Below are 23470 nucleotides of genomic sequence, written 5' to 3'. Positions count from 1 at the left end.
ACAGGCAATCAACAGTGGAATTAAATAAAATAGATACATAAAGGTTTCTTGACAAGAACATACGTCTTGTCATTTACAGACAAAAAAAGGAACTATTTTTGACAAAAAAAATATAAGTATACAAGTGATGACAAAAAATGTGTTGGATCTGTAAATTAGCCAATATTGGTCATGTCTGCAGGACTTACACTTGGATTGATGCAGACGGAAACCTAAGAGCAGGAGTTACTATTGTAATCCTAATGAATAGGTATCAGACATTTTTTCAAAGGATATCATTGAATACTGAATTAACACAGCTACAAAGGGGAACACAAAGAGAAGATAAGCTTTAAGCAAAGAAGAAGAAAAAACACAGACAATCCAAAAGATGTCAGCCAGATGTTTGAAAGCTTGAAAAGAAAAGAAAAAACATTCAGAAAGGTTGTTAAAGACAGAGTGAGGCTGAATTGAATACAATAAATCAGAAACGAGGAGAGTGTGAGAAAAGCAAGATAAAGACGTGTGTTCAGTGTGTGCAATGGGGGTTGCAAGATTGCAGAGAAAGGTATGTGAAGCATGTCAGTACAATTTCTTAAGAAACTCAAGGGTTTTCCATCTAAGTGAAATCTCAGCTCTGGTGCAAAGTTGACAACGCAAGATATAACTAGAGAAATGTATGTATTAAGAGAAAACGTATTAGAAACTTGTCCATGTTAATTATGTTATCAAGTCACATTCAGGTCTCTTTTTGCCATCATGCACAACCGTCTTCAACATTTAGGCTTATATTTTTCTTCCAACATAGAAATCTCTCTTGATTTGTATTTAATGCCCCAGCCGGACAAGCAGTGTAGCTGATGCAGCATCAATAATTGTATGCCGCTTCTGGCCGAGGTTCCCTTAAGGCAGACTGGAAACACTGGGTGTTTGTTTATGGCAGTGTAATGTTCCTACCTTGGTTGCACTCGCACGTCCTCTCTCATCCCTGTGACCGGGTAACCCAGGGGATGGGGCTGTTGGATGGACAGTTCTGAGTCTGCGACATGACAGCCGAGCAACACAAATTGACAGGGCAAAAAGAGGGATGATCCGTGGCTAACGGGGGGGGGGGGGATGGCCCCTGGTCGGGAGACACACTGTAGCATTTCCACAGGTGTGTATCGAAGGAGATAGGGAACACACTGTTCCTGTGAACAATATTGTCATTAGTCCGGATACTAGTTTAAGTCATTGTTTAACATGTGAATCTTTAAGTCGTAGTACTTATTCTAATTTGTGTGCGATGAATTCCCTGAGTATTGAAAAAAAAATCCTATAACAATAAATGTTGATTTCATGTTATCTTAATTATACTGAACAGTTTAAAATATTAAATTGGGATAGGATTCAGCAAAATGATGCCAATTATTATTTCAACACTATTTATATTTTTGACAATGTAATGTCAATATAATTAATATTGACAATTGATTTGTAATGTTTGTGTGTTTTGAATGTCAAATAATGAAAAATTGTATTTATGAAGGTATACGTTTGGAAATGTGTTCCTGGATAAGTGAAGGGAGGAAGTGAGCACATAAGATTAAAAAAGGATACATCCTTACACCTCCTGATCTGGAGCCAATGGCAAGTAGCTTCTGCACAGGGTCAAAGGCCAAAGCTGTGGGTTGGTTGGGGAATCCATGACGCACAGTCTGCAAGGAAAAGGGAAAACAATTTTAGGATCAGAGGTTAATAATGCTCAGCGTAAGTACAGGAAGACATGTTTCATACTCATTCATACATACATTCATCAGTCATTATTGATTCATGTTACTCCCTCTCTTCCTCTCCCTGTGTCTACCTGTTCAGGTGAGCAGCAGATTTGGGACATTAACTAACCAGATTCTACAATGACCTCTATAGACCAATCATCCTGCTGCTGTCATATTTTAGAATCTGTTGTCCTCTCTTTGGCAGTCAGTCTGTCCCTTCAGTTTGATCGCTGCGACCCTCCTCAGCCACCTCCATCTCAACAGTGTCCATCTCCTCCTTACCTCCTCTCTCCACTCTGTGTTCATTTAATACTTGTTCACAATGTTCCCTTTAAAACAGGGGTGTCCAAAGTGCGGCCTGAGGGCCATTTGCGGCCCTTGAGGGGATTTTTTGCGGCCCGTGACATCAAATGAAGAATCAGAAGATTTTGGCCCGAGGCCTTGATTAAGATTGGCACATTATCTTCTTTTTCTTTTTCATGTTAACAAGGTCTGAACAATATTCCTAAAATAGAAAATGTTCAGTAACATGTATGTCATTTTTTTGTAAACTATGAAAAAAAAATATGCAAAGTTTTTGCAAACAAGCGGACTGTTGTTTAACCATTTAATGACCTGAGCTAAATGCAGAAAGCTTTTCCAAAAAAATGAACCACGTCACAGGCTTGATTCTGAGAAAAAAACAAATAAAGTAGAACGAAGAAATCTAAATATTTGATTTCCTTTTATTAAAGGGTTTCTTTAGCGAGCCTTTTGATTCTGATCTACAAAGCCTTAATGTTTTTTCAACTATATTTAAAAAAACAAAACCTGTGGCCCGCGAGCGATTCTAACGCGACAATTTTGGCCCGCAGGAAAAAAAGTTTGGACACCACTGCTTTAAAACATTGGTCTTTGATGCATTAAATGATAGCTAATAATAAACTTTCCTGAATGTGCACAAATATTAATTGCATGTTTTAAAGGCTGTTAGTTTGATTCTCCTTCTAAACAAATTGACAGGGTGAATAAACTGGTAAAGCACTGCACAAAGTAGCTTTATGGTAACGTAGATAACTTTGAACATTCAAACATTCAGGTTAAAGACTGAAAAAACTACTGTCTGAACTGGTGATGGTGTTGTGGCTTTTAACAGTAAGAAAGCGCATTTTATGGAAAACCCCTCGAGGTATGAAATGATTACAGTCAGAACTTTTAGTTCGACCTAAAATCCTTATTGTCTTGGGTGAATCTTCATTTGTCACAACATATTTTCATCTCCAAGTAGAGGCCACAGATAATCTGTGCCCCCAAGAAGAAGCACTTCCAAAATATGTAACTGCTGTGTCATGATGTATTTCCAGCTGAAACTCAATAGAACCAATCACAAGACAGGGTGGACATAAGGTTACATAAGGTTAGAATGAATTTGATTAAACTTCAAAAAGCTTCTTAAGTGATCAAAAAAAAAAATGTGCATGTGAATTTTTAATTAAATGGGAACTAAAAACTCTTTCCAGAAGAACTGACTGCAACTGTCAGTTAAAACTTTGATGCTTAAAACATTAAGATGTTCGTTAAAATCACACATCTGCTGTTATTGTGGTCTTGTAAAACACTCACCATGGCAAGTTAAAGCTTCAGTTGAAGGTTTTATTTGAAATAGAACAGGAATATCTACAGAAGGTTTGAGCTGTCAAAAGTAACTGTGCTGTATAGGGGGAGTAAAAATATGAAGTGCCTTCTGTTGACCAGCCGCCCGTGTCATATGTAATTTCTGTCACCAACACCTCTGGGGTTGTTACACTGCTGGATGCAGAACAAAAGTTTGACCAGAGAAGAGATTTATTTTTTACCATTCTGAATAAATTCAACTTTGGCTCCAATTTCATAACTTGGATAAGACAGACGTCATACTCATCCCCTAAAGCCTCTGTCAGGACTAATAGCACTCAGTCAGGTTGTTTCCCCTTGCACTGGTTAACACGCAAACATTGCCTCCTAATGCCAAGGACACGCTGCCTACCTTTGCCTTTGCATGAAAGCTGCCTCTCTGAACTGCTTCGGCTCAAACAGTCGGGATGTCCACAAAGAAAGTGAGTGAGTCAGAGTTATAAGCTGCAGAGCTGCTACTGCCAGCCAAATCACCTTATATTGAGTTTTATTCACTGGTAATGGCCAAAAAAATGCTTTTATTAAATGTCCTTGTAAATTGTAAATTTCACTTTTATAAAGTTAAGGAAGAGTTTTGAAATGGATACAGGAAGTGTTAAGTGAAATACAAGATTGTGACATAGTTTGCAGATAGATATTCTAACTGTAGAAAAAAGTAAATTGCTTGTATTATGTAAATATGACTATGCACAGATCATTCTTATATTCACTGGTGATGGCCTTAAATATTTTTTTTAATTAAATGTCTGTTTTTAATCAAATGTGAAGCAGCAACCTCAGTTCCTTTAGATTCCGCTTGAGGCTAGCTGTAAATTTTACCTGAAATCCCATTAGCACCATGTAAACATGCACATTTCAACAGCAAAAAATAGACATATGTATAGCCTGGTTCAATAAAAACAGCTTTGGTCTGAATGGATCATATCTTTATCTATACGGGGTTGTTGATTATTGACAATTATTATGAAAATGAAACATGTGAGGGATTAAACATGTGTCCAAATGATCAGCCTTTACTTGTGTTGCTTTTAATGTTTTGCTGATGCAGATGTTTTATTAAACTTTCTTACTATAGTGCATTCATTGCAGCCTGAAGGCATTTAACTGTAACAATATAGACCCAACGAATTTCAACAACTGTCCAAAACATAGACCAAGGAATGGGAATACAGTGATACGAATATTTGTTAAGTGGCGGTGCTATAGTAGTGGTAAGATTGGCTTTTTTTTTTTAACAGCAACACCATAGATTTTACAGAAGTGACCTTGATAAGAAATTAAAATTGTTGGACAAAAAAAATAATTTTGGACCCTTACAATAGAAAAGTGGCATAGCCAGAGGCTTGTAAGTGTGTATGTTTATTTATTACTGACAGGCAATAGCACTGAGATCATTGGACCTGATTCACCTCTTCCAACTATGTCTTCCTGAGATTTCTTTTGCTCTTAAAAAAGTTTTTTCTGAAACTGCAAAATTGTTTGTAGATGAATGTCATGTGCTGCTAAGGCCATGTGCACACACATGATTGTGAAATGATGGAAGGCCTGAATTACAATATAAAAACATCATGTTCTGAAAGTTCTGCCAGAAGTAAAACACAAACTTAATAATTATATTTATAAGAAGTAGTAGTGGAAATGATAAACTAAAATCAGATATTATGGATGATATTACTCATTCAGAGAATGCTGACATCATCAAAGGATGCACACCGTATAATTGAAATAAAATAGTTTGATCTCAGATCTGAAGAACAAGACAGCCGGAAACAGAAGGAAGACACATTCCATATTACTTCAAGTTATTATTCAATTTGTATGCAACAAATGTTTGACCTTTGTATCAAAGCGTGCCTGAAATACTGAAAAAATGCTTCTAACTGAAACCCTAATTCACTTCTTTGACTTTGACACAGATCAAAAGAAGGGGTTTAATTCACCAATCCATCTGCAACAGCAAAGGATTCTGACATTACATAAGTAAAAAAGTGAGTCACTCACACATTCATACTTATATTATTCATATGAACTAGCCATGCACACACATATGAAAGAACTTGGCCAGGACTTGCCTCGATGCGCCTGTAGGTTATGTCGCACAACTGTAGTGCACGGTTGCTGGGATACGGCAGAACTGCTACACACATACAGATACAAGGAATCCATGAAGTGTATCAGAAAGACACGTACTGGTGAATTTATGATGCTGCTCATATATATATTTAAGGGCAGAAGCCATAAAGACATTTTCTCCCTCTTTCAATATGCCTGTCTTAAATGTAGTAGCTTTATGCTCATACATGTGACGAGGTTCCTCCTGTCTGTCTGTCTGTCTGTGTGTGTGTCTGTCTGTCTGTCTGTCTGTCTGTCTGTCTGTCTGTTATCATTCCTTCAGTCATTAAACCTTTTAAGTCGGATTAGGTAGTTTACCGACGTATTGTGATGAGTTCCTTGTCAAAACCAGCTTGAAAGCAAACACAAAAGGAACTACTGAATGTATATTTATTACGTTGAAGCAGCATAATGTACACTCAGAAACCCAGCCAACCATGCAGCAACTGGTGACCTGCTGCAAAGGACCTGCGTTATGGCTGCCAGAGGCTGCATTACATCAACTTCACTCTCCATCCTCCTCCTCCTCCTCCTCCTCCTCCTCCTCCTCCTCTGTTGAGATGTTACGCCTCCTCCCATACACAACTACACACAAGCCTGATGTTCATTTAGGTAACAACACACATACATCTCCAACCCCCAAAGACTAATACCACCTCTTGCCACACAGCAGGCTCTCACTCCAATGAGCATTCAACTGCAGAGTTGGTCTAGACCCCTTGTTCTAAAAATAGCAAGCAGTACCCATGTCTACCACTAACAGCAAATTGTGCATTTTGCTTCTGTGTCCCCAAACACAGTTCGACACTGAAATACTACATTTAATCTAAATAAATTCCAATATAATTAAAGTACTTGTTACATGTACTCAAACATAAATGTTCACTGGGAGCTGAACAGTGTGCAGTCCTTTTTTTCTGTTTCTGATTTTTTTATCCTGCACCTGTATGCACTTTGCTTTGATGTGCTCACACTAGTCTTTTTCTCTTCAAAAAGCTAATATTTAACACTGGCGTGTTGCAGTAAATAAAAGATCGTGGATTTTTTTCATTTGCAGATACTTTTGTAGTTTGCCTCCTCTTCGTGTTAGAGGGGGTGTCAAGTGTTTATAATAAAAGTGAATTGCGACACAGCAATCAGTTAAACTTGTATTCTGCCCTCTCCAATTTCCTGCAATCAACAGCAACATTAAGTAAGTGTGCTAGCCTGCAATGCCTCTCGGGCTGTGGTTTAACATGGCTATGTTGGCCCAGTTGAACCGTTTTCACATCTGCACTCCTGAAAATAACTTCAGGGGGGTCTCCTGAGATAAATGTGTCTGTTTGCGAGTTGAGTTTTTCAGGAGACTTCTGCAAGTGTGAAATAGGTCGGGGGTTCGATCCCCAGCTCCTGCAGCAACATGCCCCATGAGTCCTTGAGCAAGACACTTAACCCCAAGTTGCTCCCACTGCTTCGTCGGCGGCATGTGTATGAATGGGATTAGTTACTTCTGATGGTCACTTTTACTCAGCAGCCTCTACCATCAGTGTGTGAATGTGTAGGTGTGACATGTGGTGTAAAAGTGCTTTAAGTAGTCAGAAGACTAGAAAAGAGCTATACAAGCTCAAGTCCATTTACTGTTTACAGGTCTACCTGCTTAAAGGTGTGTTTCAACTGATGTCTCCCGCTCGTCTTAAATCCAAGATGATTAAAGAAGTAAACTGTGGCTGTGATTCATGGTGAAAGGAGTCGGGTTAAGACTAATGTGCTGAAGGTGATTTTAAAATGTATGCTATTTGTAGCTCGGTTAAAGCTTACATGACAAAGACGCATTCTATTTCTGACAAATCTTTCCCTTCTTTATTAGCTGTTGAAACGCTTTAATTATGAAAGAGTCATATCAGGAAAAGTGGTGTTTTAAGCAGCAGACTAACATAACTCTGCAGGGGAGAAAGGCCCTTACAACCACATGGATACAGTTACAAACTTGTGAGATCTGAACGCACAGTGTTTTAAAAAAAAGATCTTTCCCTGGTCTCATTCGCAGAAACGAGTTGAGTATTGCATTGAAGGCTTGTTTTAGGGGAAGAAAGGGGTAGTACATTTATATTCACGATCCTTTTTAATACTGCAATACCATGATATAATATTGTTACCGTAAAAAGTACAAAAATAACTGTGCAATTAATAATTTATGCTGCCTGAAAAGCTAGTAAGATTGCACTTACCTAGTTTTCAATATTAGCAAATATATTGACAAGAAATCTAACAAGAAAAACAAGAGAACAAGAGATTTTGCATCTGCACAGAGACACTGAGAATATCAGAAACAACTTGAAGTGTTTTTTTTATATTTAATAGCTAACAGAGCTAGAGGTGAGGTTGTTCATCTGCAAACAATCGCTTAAAAGTATTTTCACTGGTTTTGGCCCTTCAATATAACACCTGGTAAGACCAATGAAGGCCATCAGTAGATACTGTTAAGCTGGGAAAATGGTAATACACCGAGCATACCAAAAAGGCTTGACCTCGATAGTGCTTGGATACATTTATCTACACAACAATTTCACAGGGAAAGGCTGTGCTCACACAGTGCAAGAATAAATAGGGTAATGGATGAAGAGTCCATTTGAGATGTACAGTTTGAGGGGAAAGCGCTCACATGTGTTGAATAATGCAGAGTTAGAGTATGTGTGTACACAGCTGAAAAAAAGGAAAAGGAAATTGAAAGAGAAATGTTGGAACGATGGACATGGTTGAATATTTTTCAAAAGATATTGACGATGTCAGAAACGACTATTGGCTGAAAAGCATCCCCCCCCCCATCTAAACATACGGTGACATAGGTTTTAATGTTAAAAGGGGAGTGGTCATCATCTAATAATTGTTTTTTGCAAGTGTCAGCCTACATTTTTTACTAACTTTTATAAAAAAATGATAGATTGGATTATAATGTAATGTTTATACCCTTGAGACATTTCACAAGGTTAATGTTACAACACTATTGTAACATTTATGGAATTGTCAAGCATTAAGTCATATCGGTCTAGTATGCAATTGTCTTGCTTCCTTGCAGTACTATCCATAGAAGAACAGACAAGAAACAAGCATCCTGATAAAGTATTGCTGGAGGAACATATGGCACTTGTTGCAGCAGGGGATACATGGACATGATTGGGCAGAAAGTATATATGATGTGTGAGAATAAACCGTACCTGGCAGGTCACTTGCTGCGTCGCTATTCCTCCTATAGAATCAATGTAAGTGGGTAATGTGGTGTTAAGGCAGAACGCCTGAGACAATGTCAAACCTACTGAAAGCACATGACACGGGTGGTGCATATGTGCAGCAACATGCTGAAATGGGCAGTTTGGAAAACACTGTGGGAGCTATGAAGGTAGCAGCACATCTGGTTGCAGCTACTTCTAAGTACTAAGATGTGTCTGCTTTTAATTGTGCCTTAATTTAAGGCATCTCACTCCCATTTAGAAATCTAACAGAATAGTTTCTTGGTTTTGTGTATCACTATCATGTTGTACAATATTTTATTAAAACTATTTTTCTACCTACACCCTATGTCACATATTATTAACCACTATAGAACATTAATAGAAAAAGAAACAATATATTTATATATAAATATTTCACATGTTAAACAGGTCACGAAGACACTCCTTCCTTCTTTAAATAAAAAAGGGTTAATTAAATGGTAAATGGACTTGAGCTTGTATAGCTCTTCCGACTACTCAAAGTGCTCTTACACTGCATGTCACACCTACACATTCACAACCATTCACACACTGATGGTAGTGATTGCTATGTAGTATCATCCATCAGAAGTAACTAATCCCATTCAAACACCGCCACCAAAGCAGCAGGAGCAGTTCGGGTTAAGTGTCTTGCCCAAGGACACATTGGACATGTTGCCCAGCTGGGGATTGAACCCTGAGGCGATGACTCTACCAACTGAGCCACAGCCGCCCAAATGTAAGAGGTAGGTTGTTTTTATTCAGATAACATTTCGTTTTAAGGTTATTTAAACCTCAGGGGTGAAAAGGGACCCAGATCATTTGAACTAAAAGGAATAATACTATACAGTGTTTGAAAGTAAAAGTCCATTCAAAATCTTCTAAGAATAATGGTGCTATACTATGGGCATGAATATAAGGTTTTTTACAATAAGTAAAATCTCCTATTATACAGATTGGCTCATTACAGCATAATTAACCTTTTATGATTGTATTAAGTGGTGGATTAATGTGTTCATCATTATAGTATAAATGTGGAGCCTACTGTAACTTGCCAGTTAGCTTGTGAATTCTCCCACATGAACCAACACATTGTATATGAATGAAATGTTGTGATGTCATTATTCGGTCTTTACCATCAATAGATCAGGTTGGTCAATAAGCAGTGTTTTGTGCATACAAAATTGAGCTCTTAACCTGAACATAGCCTGCTCCGGAGCAAGTTCAGCACAGGTTAATATGGCAATCTACTCCCGTAAGAAGTGAGCCGCCTCGGTCGTACTGAAAACACAGAGTTTATCCTGAAATGACCTCCCGAACCACAAACCCTGTTTTTATGCTGTTACATTTTGGATGCCCATTTTAATTACTCAATGACTGTTTCAGAAAGGTACAACTGTACCTGTCAGCTGCTAATGTTTTACCCACGTAGATGTTCATACTAATAGTATTAATGTGTTAACCAGAGGTCAGTTCAAAGGGCCCTCCCCTAAACAGTGTTTTAACTGCTCTATGTACATAAACGGCACTCTCAGCTTACTGGTTAAACACTAAGATGTGTTTATGTGCATGAAGAAACGTGTGTCCTTCTTTAATACTCCATGAACATATTTTATTGACAGTTTATCTTTATGTGTGCACTGTGTTGCATACAAAGCGTGCTCCTTCTCCCTCGGGCTAACTGTAAGTGTGACAGCTAGTAGTGTATGGAGAAGTGGAACATTCCCGTCACATTCATCTATTCCATTTCACACAGTCACAGCACCATTCAGACAGCCAAAGACATAGAAGGCCTCCCCCACCAGTGTTTGAAGGAAGATATTTTAAGGTTGCTCAAAAATTCCTTCCATCTAGTCAGGAGTGGCCCAAAAAATACAAAAAGATGCAACTCAGATGGGGAAGGGGGAGGTGTATCATTTTTTTTTGTTTTGGTTACAAACAGGTTTACCCAAGGACCTCAAAGACAGTTCAGTATATTTTTCTTTCTCAAAAAGTATACAATCTTCAATTCCAATGATAAAAAAGACTACTTTTGAAGTACTGCTTGAGATATTTGATTGGTACAAGTTTTCTTACAGTCACTTCTGTTTGTACTTTATTTCATGAAACACTAACATGTAATATATTCCATTGTTTTTATCAAATCGACTGCAGTTTGATTCTGGGCAGGTGATGTGCATTAGTCTGCAGTTGGTTTTACACGGCTGCTTTGCAAAACAAAAAAAGTTATATTCATGCTGATATGAGCTAGGAGTAACTAAATCACTTTGTGATCTGAACAACCAAGGCACTTTCTAACACAGCTAGAATACGAAAGCTATTTGGTGTGTTTTTAATTTGTTAAAACAAATGAAATGCGTGGGGAGAAATGGGAATTGCATTGCCTGTTTAGATAAAATAGCCTTTAATTAATAGTTTTTAAAAGATATAAGAACAAGGTAGATTTAGCAAGAAAATATGTGCAGGGATTTTATTCTAAGGATGTAGAATTATTGACAGTCTGTCTGAACTACCACAGGAATTGATGAATAGGTTATTGTGTGGCAGGCAGTGTTATCTTTTGATATATAAACCTTTTGTTTTTCCTTTTTGCAAAGTGATGTAACAATACAAGGGTGTGATTCTTTAGCATGCTAATTAAAACAACTTTCATTCACAGACTAGTGCTGATATAATAATGTTTGTTGGTATGTTTGATGCATAGCACAAACACACACACACATATACACACACACACATATATACACACACACCTTCACTCACAGAATAGTACACAAACGTTTACAGAGTGAGAATGTACTGAAAGAGCCTATGTTACGTTAAAGGATGAATGCGACTAAACAAGTGTCCCTCTCTGCTGAGTCAGCTCATTTGTAAGACAATTACAGATGAAAATGTTATAAAGCTACCAATACCTGGGTCTGTTTGTTGTTTCTGTGATTGCTTATGAAGTTGTATTGCATATATTTACGGTATCATTGTTTATTTGCTCATATATATTTTTCTTGACAAGAAATAAAGTATCTTTTGTCAACATACATATCACTCAGGTAGGATCATTATACAGTCATTTCTCATTTAGGAGCATTTGATACGTATCCTGTAGGGGTCAGATTTGAAGTATGTTAGCTTCAGATTTGAAGCGTGGGCTTAATAGCCATATATGCATAATTGTAATTATATAAGTGGAAAGCCTACAGTACTTCTGTGTGTGTGTGTGTGTGTGTGTGTGTGTGTGTGTGTGTGTGTGTGTGTGTGTGTGTGTGTGTGTGTGTGTGTGTGTGTGTGTGTGTGTGAGTGTGTGTGTGTGTGTGGAGGAGCTGCTTCTTTTGATTGTACTCGGGGGGGGATTGATATGCTTTCATGCAGCCGTGGGGTCAGAAACCAGCCATGTGTGGTTTAACCTTTTATCCAACAGCCATATAAGTGAATCAGTCATGATATTAACATCTTTCCTTATGCTTGATAGAAACAGTAGGATCGGACAATATATTCACTCTCTTCCCCTGTAGAATCAAATAGAAAATCTGATCAAAGATTTGTTGTTTTTATAATCCACGTTTACTTCTATTCTGTTTGAATGTTTTGAATAGTAGTATAAGGATAAGATATTAAAACACATTGTATTTGTCATTATAGATTCAAATAATGACAATGAAATGAAAATGAAAATACAATTGGAATTTTTGATTAATGATCAATTTCACAAATGTATGTATTTTTCTTTTTTTATTTACTTAAACAAGACATGGAGGGTATCGTGGTAAAGAGCTTTCTCTTGACTCTCAAACTATATAAATATTGGAAAACATTCGGCTCAAAACTGAAAGCTTTAAACTTGCTTAATTACTGTATATTGTGGTGAAATAAATGAGATTAAACACATGTTTTGATTGTAAAATATAGCAGGTGTTTTCTACCAGGTATTAATGTGTCCAACTATAAAAAAAAAAAACTTGTCTTGTTTATTTTTTATGGATACTGAAAAGGAATAGAAAAAGAGGTAGTTACACATCACGTAGGTGCAGGGCAGTGCAAAAATAACAAAACTGAGAGAGAAGATAGGCCCGCACACTTGCTCAATTGCCGCAAAAAAGGATTTTAATGATCACTACCTTTCGACCTTCTTCTACTGAAAAGGAATGAACAGAAATAATGCTGAAACACTGTTTCCTGTTTGAAATATGGGGACAAGGCACCTGTAGAGGCTAAGCTGACACTTTAAGCTACTGAGGCACTGCATCTTTTACTTATTGACGCGTTAACGTTACCTTGTCGGATGAATGAAAGTCAAAGTCAAATGTCATTGCTGATCATGCCATTCATTTATTTGCGACCATTTGGCTCAACATGTCCATATCTCGATACCAAAAAAACACTCGCTTGTAACTCTTGCGTGCCACTGCTTAGCAGTCAAAAAACAGTTTTCCCCTCCGGGTGGAACACCTGACCGGTAACAAAGGTAACCGTCAATCACCCTGTGAGATCCTATACACTAACACTACATAATGAAAATCTGCTCCTACAGCATCTGTTGGGGAAATTTCAATGGATTTTCAAAAAGATGTGATAGTTCAATAAATAAAAATTCCTCAAATGACTGTGTTTCTTATAAATCATTTCTATTTTTATCAACATTTAAATAAAGTTATGGCTTCTAAATACACCCTTTAAATAATTTCAATCATCATGAACCACCACCCCCTAAATCATCCAGATTACCTAATATGTGATTATGGAAAAATATGCAAATCACCATATAGTCTCACATCTCAAGAGAGGTCTTTGTTGTGTATTATATTATAAGGCGGTCCTTTGTTAAATTTGTTTCTGCTTTTATCTGCCAAATATATTTCAATAAAGCATTATCTGAGTACTTTTACATCATGGTAACTGTATCTCTCTCTGTAGAACATGTCCAATCTCTGATGACTCATCCTGCACTATAGGGAGTTTACTAATTTTCAACTAATTAAAAAGCTATGTTGAGGCTTACGGTCCAATCAAATTCATCCTAAGATTATTTGCCTTCTATCTTGTGAGTCATTCTATACTGTCCCCAATACATCATGACATACTCTGGAAGTTCAGTTTCATGGCGACTTTGATTTAGTAATTCAAGGGTTACACCAGAGACCACCTGCATATTTAAAAAGTATCTGGATTGTGCATCACATGCAGCCAAATTGTTTATCCCTTATTCGGCAGGTTTACTTAGTATGGATTGTCTATAGGGTCAGTACAAACAAAAAAGCAACCAGACATTATTTCACTCACATGGGGGCCTGGATTGAAAGTCAAGGTTAATTGCTGAACCGACTTGTGCATTTACATTCCATATTAGTGATAGTTTGTCACTTTTTCTGTCATCAAAGGCACGTGAGGCACCTTTGACATTTTTTTTTAATCTTTCCCTGATCACTTATGTCATTCCTCAAATCTCAAAACCAGGCTTTGTTCCATTTAAAGGAGGAGACCCCACTGTTTTATATAACTACAGGCCCATTTCAAAATTATCTGTGCTGGCCAAGGTTCTTAAATCTCTGGTTCGTGATCAGCTAAAGGAATTTTATTAACTCAAAAAACGATTATCTGATTTTTAATCTGGTTTTAGGAAAAAACACAGCACTACATCAGCAGCTCTTACATTTCTTAATTCATTACATATTCATTGAATGTATTGATATGAAACAGCATTGTGCATCCCTCTTTATAGATCTTTCTAAGCCATTTGACACAATGGACTATACAGTACTGACTGATCACAGACTGATCACAGACTGATCACCTACCTTACAGATAGATAACAGTGTGTGTCCTGGAGCCAATGCTGTTCATTCTTTTTATCAATAACGTTTATCAAAATGTCTCTAATGCAAATTTCCCCTTTTTTAGGCTGACGGTACTGTCATGTACTGCTCAGCACCTACCCCAGACCAAACACTCTCCCAGTTACAACTGGATTTTAATACGGTTCAACTAACTTTTTGACAATTCAAAAACAATGTGTACAGGATGTTGCCAACATATAATCATGTCAATCTTAAGTATACCCAGTTGCCTCTGTTAAATTAGAAAAAGTCATTTATATGAAACAAAAAATAAAAAATGTTGATGTAGGCATCAAACACTGAATGAGGTCTGAGTGATTGAAACGATAATAGGAGGGTTAAAAGATATAAGGTAGAGAAGGTTTGTGAAGCTCTTAAGAGCAAAGTGATCCAAGAAACACACATAAAGGCAAAGGAGAAACCATGTGTCTGTCTGTTGGATTGTTTCCCCTGAACATGTTCAATTTAGCACTCTTACTGATGCACTGAAATGTTTTATCTGCATTGTATTATTGTATTGTTCATATTTTACCAGAGTACTCACAAAAATGTAAAAAAAAAAAAAAAACTGGGAACTGTGTGTAGATATTTCTGAACCCTAGCCAATTGATGGTCAAAAGTTACAGATTGGAATAATAAAATATGCTGGTGAGATTTCTTTAAGCATAAATTACCTTTCATATACAGTGAAAACCTATTTTTGTTGTTGTTTTTTCAACACTGGATTTGACATGATTGACTTCCGCAGTCTACTTTCTCCTTGGTCTTGAAAAAAATTGGTAGCCATGGAAACACAAGCAATAAAAAATTATGCATTATAGATGAGGCCTTGAAATTTGCCTTGAGTGGTTATCATTTGAATAGCAAACTACATCGACTGGATGGTCTACTTTACACGTAAAACAAAAACTAATAGAAGGAAAACGATTGCATCTCAAAATTGAAACAGACTGTATGACAGTGAAGTCATGGAAATGTTTGCCAAATGAAAGGCTGTTTGTGAAGCTTTGCTCCATTATATTTCCACAGCATGAGGTGAGCAGGCGGGCTGCTGTCACCTACGGACAGAATGGACGAAGGATTTTGTAAGCCCACACAAAATCAAGAGGTGGCTATTTGTCTTTCTTGAACACACACTTTGGCTATTTAACTAATGTAAAGAGTCAAAACATTCATTCTAACCTCATATTTTGTTATAGATGATGTTGTTCTTTCATATAAATGTCTTATTAAATATATATTATTATACTTCTTAAACAAACTGTAACGCTTTCTTAGGTGATCTTTTGTAGAATTGATACTGCATACTGAAGGCAGACATACACTCTCCACTTCTTAGAAATGGGTTTTTCGTTTCCTCACTTGTATGCAGTGTATTGTTCAACTCTCATCTCCCATTACTTTTCCCTCACCCTTGCTTGTCAGCCTGACATCAACTCCCCCTTAATTGATCCCACACTGTGGCTACTGACAGCAAGTTGACACATGGTAATGTGAGAGTAACTGGAAGCAAAACCCACTGAGTCATCATACCAATAGAGAGCACGTGGGCTCTCTGCTGAGGGAGGGAGATGATGTCATTTTTTAAAGCCCATTCATCATACTGTCAGAGAACAGAGGTGGGGACATTGCAATCTCCTAACTAAGCGTCAACCTTGAAAAATTCCAAATGAAGCCAAATCTGTTAAATACAAAAACTGCAGTTTGTCAAGTGTCTGCTTGATTCTGGCTCCGAGAGACCCTGAAGTCACATACACACCCCATTCAAAAGGCCAGTATTCACATCAGAAATATTCAGCTTATCTCTTAGCCTGTCGTTAGGTTGACTGAAAGTCAGGTTGAGACACGATTTCTAACATTGCGACCGCCACCGAGGGGCTTCCAAAGTTCCCTTCAGTAACAACTGGGTGACATCACTCAGGATTGGTACATTAATATTTACAATATGCACCTAACCTCTACAAGTCAAGCATAAACAAACAAAATCTGATTTCTTTTCAGTACAACATTTACTCATGAAAATATTAATAATTACCCTTAAATCATTTTCTAATGGTTAATACTCTCTTAACATACAGCTGGACATTTTGAAATGTACTCACAACCACTGTTTGAAACTGTGCTAACTATTGGATTTTGATCAGTCTATTAGCATAATGTGGTCCCTGCTTATATTACACATACTTGAACCATTATTATTGTTACTTTATCCATAAGTCTGTATGAGCTATTATTGTTGTTGTTGTATTTGTTGTTGTTGTTGCTCTGTTAATTTGTCTCTTTCCATCTCTTTCTTCTGAAAAACCCTCTTCCAACACAGTCCCTGATTATGGCTGTTCAAGGTCTGCTTCAGCTCAAGGTTTCTGCCGGTTAAAATTACGTTTTTCCTTTCCACTGTTGCTTGCTATATGTCGCTTGGTGTTTTGCTCATGGTGGAATAATGTTGGGTTGAATGTGTTCTCACCTTTGTATGGGTACATAACCCAAATTATCCCACAACTTATAATATAGAATATATTCATTGTTTAGCTGTATATGCCAAATCCTGATTCAGCATGTTACAACAGAATTATATTTGACTTTTTTCAGTCACCTAGTTTTTTATGATCATGTTCTTGTATGTTTTTTTTCTTGTAAAAAGCTAACAACAACAAAAAAAATCAAAAAATCCAAATCATCGCTGAATTAGCCCACAAAATCCTCAAAAACAAAAAATATTTGTGGCATCCCTGTCAGCCCTAAACAAGTCTGTCCATTACACCAGCACTCAAAGGGATTTCATCCCATATTAAAGGCAAATTATTTGTTTCCCACTACTGATAATCTTATTTGTTTATTGAGTTTTCTCTACTCCTTTCCCATTGTATGTCTCTCTTTGTTTGTTTTTTGTCCGGACCACTTCTGTTTTAGGGTTTGACAAGAAAAAACTACACCCTACAACATTAAGCAAATTAGTATTATTATACCATTTCATGTGTTTTAAAGAACTGTTAAAAAATAGAAGAGCTGTCTTTTCTTTAAATGTAAATCTAGAGGAATGTGAAATACGTCAAATCAACCATCATCAAGCCTCCTGCCTTCTGTCTGTTTTACCCTTCAGACCATTACATTTACACAGTCTTTCTAAAACTCTTTCTATCATTAGGGGGTAAATCTCCATGCCCTCCACTTAAACAAAATTGTGACTTAGAGGGCAGAGTTGAACTTTATCAAAATACCTTTAAGATTCTGAACATTTATTTTACCATGACGTGCAAACGCCCCCAAAGGCATAACAAGAATTAACGCTTTCTATCTACACTAATCATATCTACTCTAACTACTTCTATTAGAATATTTACAATATGTCAAAAAAGATAACTGTATAAAAGATGACTGGAATTATATCTTTTACTTTCTTTTTTATTTCTTTTCAATGTTTATTTTTTTTTACTATTTATTTGTATTATTTTTTGTTTTAAAAAGTAACATAACAGAGTGGAAATATTCAAGTCTTCTCAATTCAATCTTTAGTATTAAAAAGTTGTTTGAAATGTAAAGAAAGACACAGAAGCCTTTAGTATCACAGACTAACTAGTTGATATAACCTAAATCCCGACTCTGATAAGGCAAATAGCCAAACATACATTGTGACTTTGGAGTGGCACCTGAATCAGATTTCAACGGGGGGCCAGACCACCCCTTGCCACGCCTTTGTACACACCCCTGCCAACCAAGCCACGCACACCCTGGGGGTCGTGCCCCACAGTTTGAGAACCACTGCACCAACACAAAAATTACATAGTCAGAGGTACTTCATATGTGGTGAAGAGTTGTACCAGTCAAGAGTCTTTACTTTTATTTAGTTACACAAAATAAATATTAACATAAAATAACATAACAGAAACAATTGGTTTCTGTATTGTGAGTAGTGTAAAGTGGGATTTTCTATTAATCCAATTCATGTGATGATTATCTCTCTCCCATTCTTTTAACCCTTTTTGCCTGTCACCCGACTTTGTTCCATTCCCCTTTCTTTTCCTGAGCCAAGGTTATTTTATAAAAACTTGTTTCAGAATCTCTTGGGTGTTGGGGCACCCCATGCTTAGTGGTTAGAGCTTGCGCCCCACGTACAGAGGCTACAGTCTTCATCACAGTGTCCATGGGTTTGAATCCGACCTCCACATTGCTTCATGCCATTCCCCACTCGTTCCGTTAGCAATTCCTGTCTCTCTTCAGCTGTCTTATCCAATATATGCAAAAATTCAACAACAAAATAACTTAAAATGGCAAACAATCTCTTGGGTGGTACAGCACTTTTCACTACAAAAATACTGTATAATCAAAACAAAGTTTTTGCATCCTCCCACACTGCAAGATGAGGAAAGAAGTCATGACTAACTTTGAAGAAGCCAAGATGCCAATCCCTCCCACATATACTACATGTGCTATCAGATTTATGTCCCTGTTTGAAAGACCAATCAATATTTGGGGCACTAAAAATAATTACAGGTCATGTTTTTCCTCTTTGCTGTTCTTATACAAACGCATGTGTTTTTGAATAAACCGACCAGTTTGGGGACATTTTTGTTTGATTTACATGTTTTTCTTTGAACCTGAACTAAAATTGAACCCAGTACATTATATATAAATGTAAACACACAATGTAAATGGTCCAGTGTAGGTATTAAAGTTCTGAAGATCTTCACATTTAGTTCAGCATTACAAGTGAAAACAGAGTCCTTGTATGAGAGAGACAATAACCAGGGCGGACTCTTTTTCACACTCATTGCATCACTTCAAATACAGACTTTATTCTGTAACCTGAGCTGCACTGACCGAGATTAGAGAAGTTAATGGTGATAGTGGCCTTTGCATGAGTGCCTTGTTTGATTCAGGTCTTTAATAACAACCGTGCATTAAGCCATAAGGAGAAAAAGCTGTGGGAGAAGGCATTTTGTTCTTATCTAGCATTTTCTACTCTCTCCCTAGTTTCCTGCCTGCCTGCCTGCCTGCCTGCCTGCCTGCCTGCGTGACTGCCAGCCTGCCGAGGGTGCTCTGCAGCATTCTTTTGAGCTTCTGAATCATACCCCACCCCCTACCACCACCTCCCCCAGAAGCACCACCGCCAGTGTCACTCTGCCCAGACATATAGAGAAACTAATTTTCCCCGAGAGATTCTCAAATAAAAATCTACAGTATCATCCAAAATTCACGTCTTTAATGAAGGTGAATAAATCCCCCAAAATGCCTAATCCACATTTCTACACACTTTAATCATTCTTCCTATGCTACATGAAAAGGACATAAGCTAGGACAGTGGCTACTGCAGGGTCCCTCTGCTGGCTTATTGTGCACTCTCTTTTATGCAAGGGAGGGACACCAGTTATATCATCTCCCCTACACCAATCGCGACTACTTGCTGATGCAACCAGGAGACTGCTATTCATTGACTTCCTTTTGGGTTGTTTGTATCACATGTGTGTAAGCTAGGCTACTGCAGCCAATACAACAAGCTGATGACGAGGCGCCTTTAGCCTATATAGCTGCACTACATAAAGTGGTGGGACCTGGAGTGTAGCCCTGACAATAACACATTGCATTTGTATCTCACCGTGCACGTTCATCAGCAGCGGCTTTACTAATAATCAGGATTTATTGCAGCCACTGCCCTGACAGACCATATCCACAGAGACTTCACATGCTGCTCTCTGCTGTTGCGTTTTAAATAGCCCCCAGTGTTGAGAAGTGAGGAAACGATGAGCTGTCTGTGGTGCTGAACTTTAAACACAAACAGAATACAGCAGGCCATCGAATCTAGCGCAGTTGCTCAACTCACTCCAAATCAAACTTTCCAGTCTTTTCTCATTATCATCAACAATCACTATCAATTAATGATGACTACAAGCCCATAATGTGTGCACATGATGATGATAGAAAGTCAGACTTAAATGTGTAACATGGTGTTACAGGCTGGACCTCTGTCCGTATTCTAGGACGGTGTCCACCGAACGCTGAACAAAGCTCTTTATCTACCCACCTTACAAAGCTGAAAGTTTTCCGACTGTAGAGTCTCTTGGACATCGATTTCTTTAGGAGTTGGCGCCGCTGTGGGAGTCCCGGCCCCGCTGCCGCACGATGGGGACCCGAGAGTCGATGCCGGGGAGGAGGTAGTCAAGCCGTCCAACACTTTGCGAAACTTCCTCATTTTCTATCGTGTTTTTCAATAGGCCTATATATTCTTTCCTGGTGAGTGGTTAAGTGAATGAAGACCACTCTCCCCTCTTTTTTTTTTTTTCAGTTTATCCAGAGTTCCCGCTGTCCTTTAAGATGCAAGATCCAAATTCGTTCATGGAGCTCACAAGGAGGAAAGAAAAATCGTTTCCTGCAGTAGAGGCAGGGTAAGACGGTCCGCTCTCTGTGTCTCTCTCTTAGGTGCAATTGGAAAAGTCATAGAGGCTCCTCATTTTTCTCTTTGCCGTTTTCCACAACAGGCAAAAAAGTAAGAATGCGTCTTAGATACTCTGATTTTAGGATTGCAGCCAATGGTGCATATGCAGGTCGCCTTTTTTTTTTAAATATCAGGACATGCACAGAAGCCCAGGGAAACTACTCAACTTCCTTTTTTGCTTGGACATCATAACGGAACATCCACAAAATATAACGCCTTAAAATAGCCAGGCATAAGCGATCAGTGATGCTTAATAGTATCAGTTGTAAGGAAGTAGTCAGAATTAAATTATGTTTGCAGGTCAATCCACCCTTCCCCACCCCGAGCCACCCCTCACCCCCCAAAAAAACACTTTCAAAGCACTGTCGTTGCCAGTAGAGGAGAGAAGGAGAGTAAAACACAAGACGCAGAGGCAATGCAGTTAAACCCCGTTGGACTCCACAGTCAGGCCGTAAAACGAGAAAAAGAGATTCAATTGGGAATAAAAAGGAAGGTGTGCGTTGGCAATACTAGCCGGAGCTTCATCTGTGGTTTGTTGAATCGTTTTTTATCATCCACCTGGGTTTTGGCGTCGCTTCCCTGCAGTCCATATACAGTCGATGGGAGCTGTCCGCGGTGCTGAAAAACCGTAACCAGCAAGTCCCGCCCCCCTCCCACCTCTATCTATCTCTCTCTCTCTCTCTCTCTCTCTCTCTCTTTCCTTCTCTCCTCCCGCCCTCCCTCACCAGTAATTGCGTGAAAGCTTTAAATTGAAGTTACGGAATCAGGAAGGAAAGGGTGCCTGGGACATTTCAATTAAGGAAAAAATTGCCTAAAACGAAATAAACATTCATTTAATATGAATTAATCCATCAGCGATGTATAGAGCTACAGTAACAAAACACTTCTAACACTTCAGTCTAAGAGCAGGCTCTTGCAAAAAAAAAAAATGACTTAGATATCACCCCATATCGTTTATTTTTTTTTAGGTTCTTTATCAATGCGGAAAAATACACCTATTCATTTAATCACAGGTTTTCATGTTAAGACAATTTAACACATCGAGAAAATAGGCTTTATAATATCAAACATTTATAAAAGTGTTTAAGTGCTGTTCTACAGTTGGGGAGATTTAAAATCATATTTAGTTGAGAAGATCATGAAAATCCCTGGCTTGAAAAGCAGTCATTTTTCCCTCGGTATAGTTCTTACTTTAATTGTAGGGAAAGACACAGTTGAATTGTTGTACAGGTGTAATTAACTGCAAACAAGGTCTACATTAAAATGATACCTAAGAGAGTCATCGCACATTAATGCTCTGTTAGAAGTTTTAACCCATGAAACCTCAATATATGTTGAAGCTCATCACTGCACACTTTCTTCCTTCTTTGATCCCAATTAGCACCAGCATAGGCATCGGCTATTCTTCCTGGGGTCCAACACACATACAGTCATGCACACTTATACAAAGTACAACATAATCAATCAATCAATCAATCCTTATTTGTATAGCACCAATTCATAACAAGTGTTATCTCAAGACGCTTTACATAAAAGCATACGGGATAATATGCAGGCAGGATTTAACAAACAAAGACAAACAGCAAGACCAGCTCCTCTAGAATTAAAGTCCATACAGAAGAGAAAGAAAATAAATCCATCGATTTCACAGACATTCCGCAAAAGAACACAAAATCATCGTCTGTGCATTTTCCTTCATACATACAAATCATATAAAACACAGATTCACCTATACCATTTTGATAAACATAAATCATTGTCTGAGTGACCTTTATAGCTATCCGTCCTATTTACAGACAATAATTCCAAGTAAAGGGAAATTCAATTCATTTCACACTTTGCCTAGAAGGCATGTTTTACTTTTATCCCAAGTACACCTTATTTTATACTCAATAATGTAGTTTACTCACAGAGTTATTGTTTATAATGATTGATTACAAACTTGAAGATACTGTTTTAACAACATTTTAAACTGATCTTTGTTACTCTCTTGAGTGAAACTCACTGGCAAAGCATTCCACCCAACCATGGCTCTGTACAGGACTGCTCTTTGTATTACACCCGTTTTCACTTTTGGAAGTAAAAACCTTTTTTCTGATGCAAATCTTGTTTGATAATTATGTGGAGCAAACTGAGGGTATAATCTTTCATATAATACCTTTGGTAATTGTGTCACAATTATATTTCTGAGAAAATGTAATAATGCGTAGGTGGTCATACATGTCACTTGTGAGTTCTGTAAGACCACCGTAAAGACAACGGGCTGCTTTATTTTTAGCCACTTGTAATTTTTTTATGTATTTTATTGAAAAAGTAGACCAAATTACAAAACAATAATCAAGCTGCGACAGAACCTAAACATTTAGAACTTGTCTACTGACATCTGGAGGCAAAAAATTAACAACTTCCCATTTTGCTCACAATGTTATCAAACTGTAGACCATGAACGTTTGTGGTCCAAGGTTATGCTTAAAAGTTTTT

General features: G+C 37.7%; 1 protein-coding gene across 11 annotated transcripts in view; it reads right to left on the bottom strand.

Moving 5' to 3' along the window:
* The window catches only part of stxbp5l (syntaxin binding protein 5L), a 110376-nt gene extending 89087 nt beyond the window's left edge, over positions 1 to 21289 (bottom strand). For all 11 annotated transcript variants that reach the window (XM_061053737.1, XM_061053739.1, XM_061053742.1 and 8 more), the window contains exons 1-2: positions 20579 to 21289; positions 1579 to 1676 (exon numbers count right to left, since the gene is read on the bottom strand). In XM_061053737.1, coding sequence (XP_060909720.1) covers positions 1579 to 1676; positions 20579 to 20746 — 266 coding nt within the window. In that variant the 5' untranslated portion in view covers positions 20747 to 21289. The remainder of the gene's footprint in view (positions 1 to 1578; positions 1677 to 20578) is intronic.
* Between the last annotated feature and the right edge of the window lie 2181 nt (positions 21290 to 23470).

This window comes from Labrus mixtus, chromosome 13 (assembly GCF_963584025.1).
Source record: "Labrus mixtus chromosome 13, fLabMix1.1, whole genome shotgun sequence".
Lineage (NCBI taxonomy): Eukaryota > Metazoa > Chordata > Actinopteri > Labriformes > Labridae > Labrus > Labrus mixtus.
Note: the sequence above shows the minus strand (reverse complement) of the source record. Positions and strands in the feature narration are given on the sequence as shown.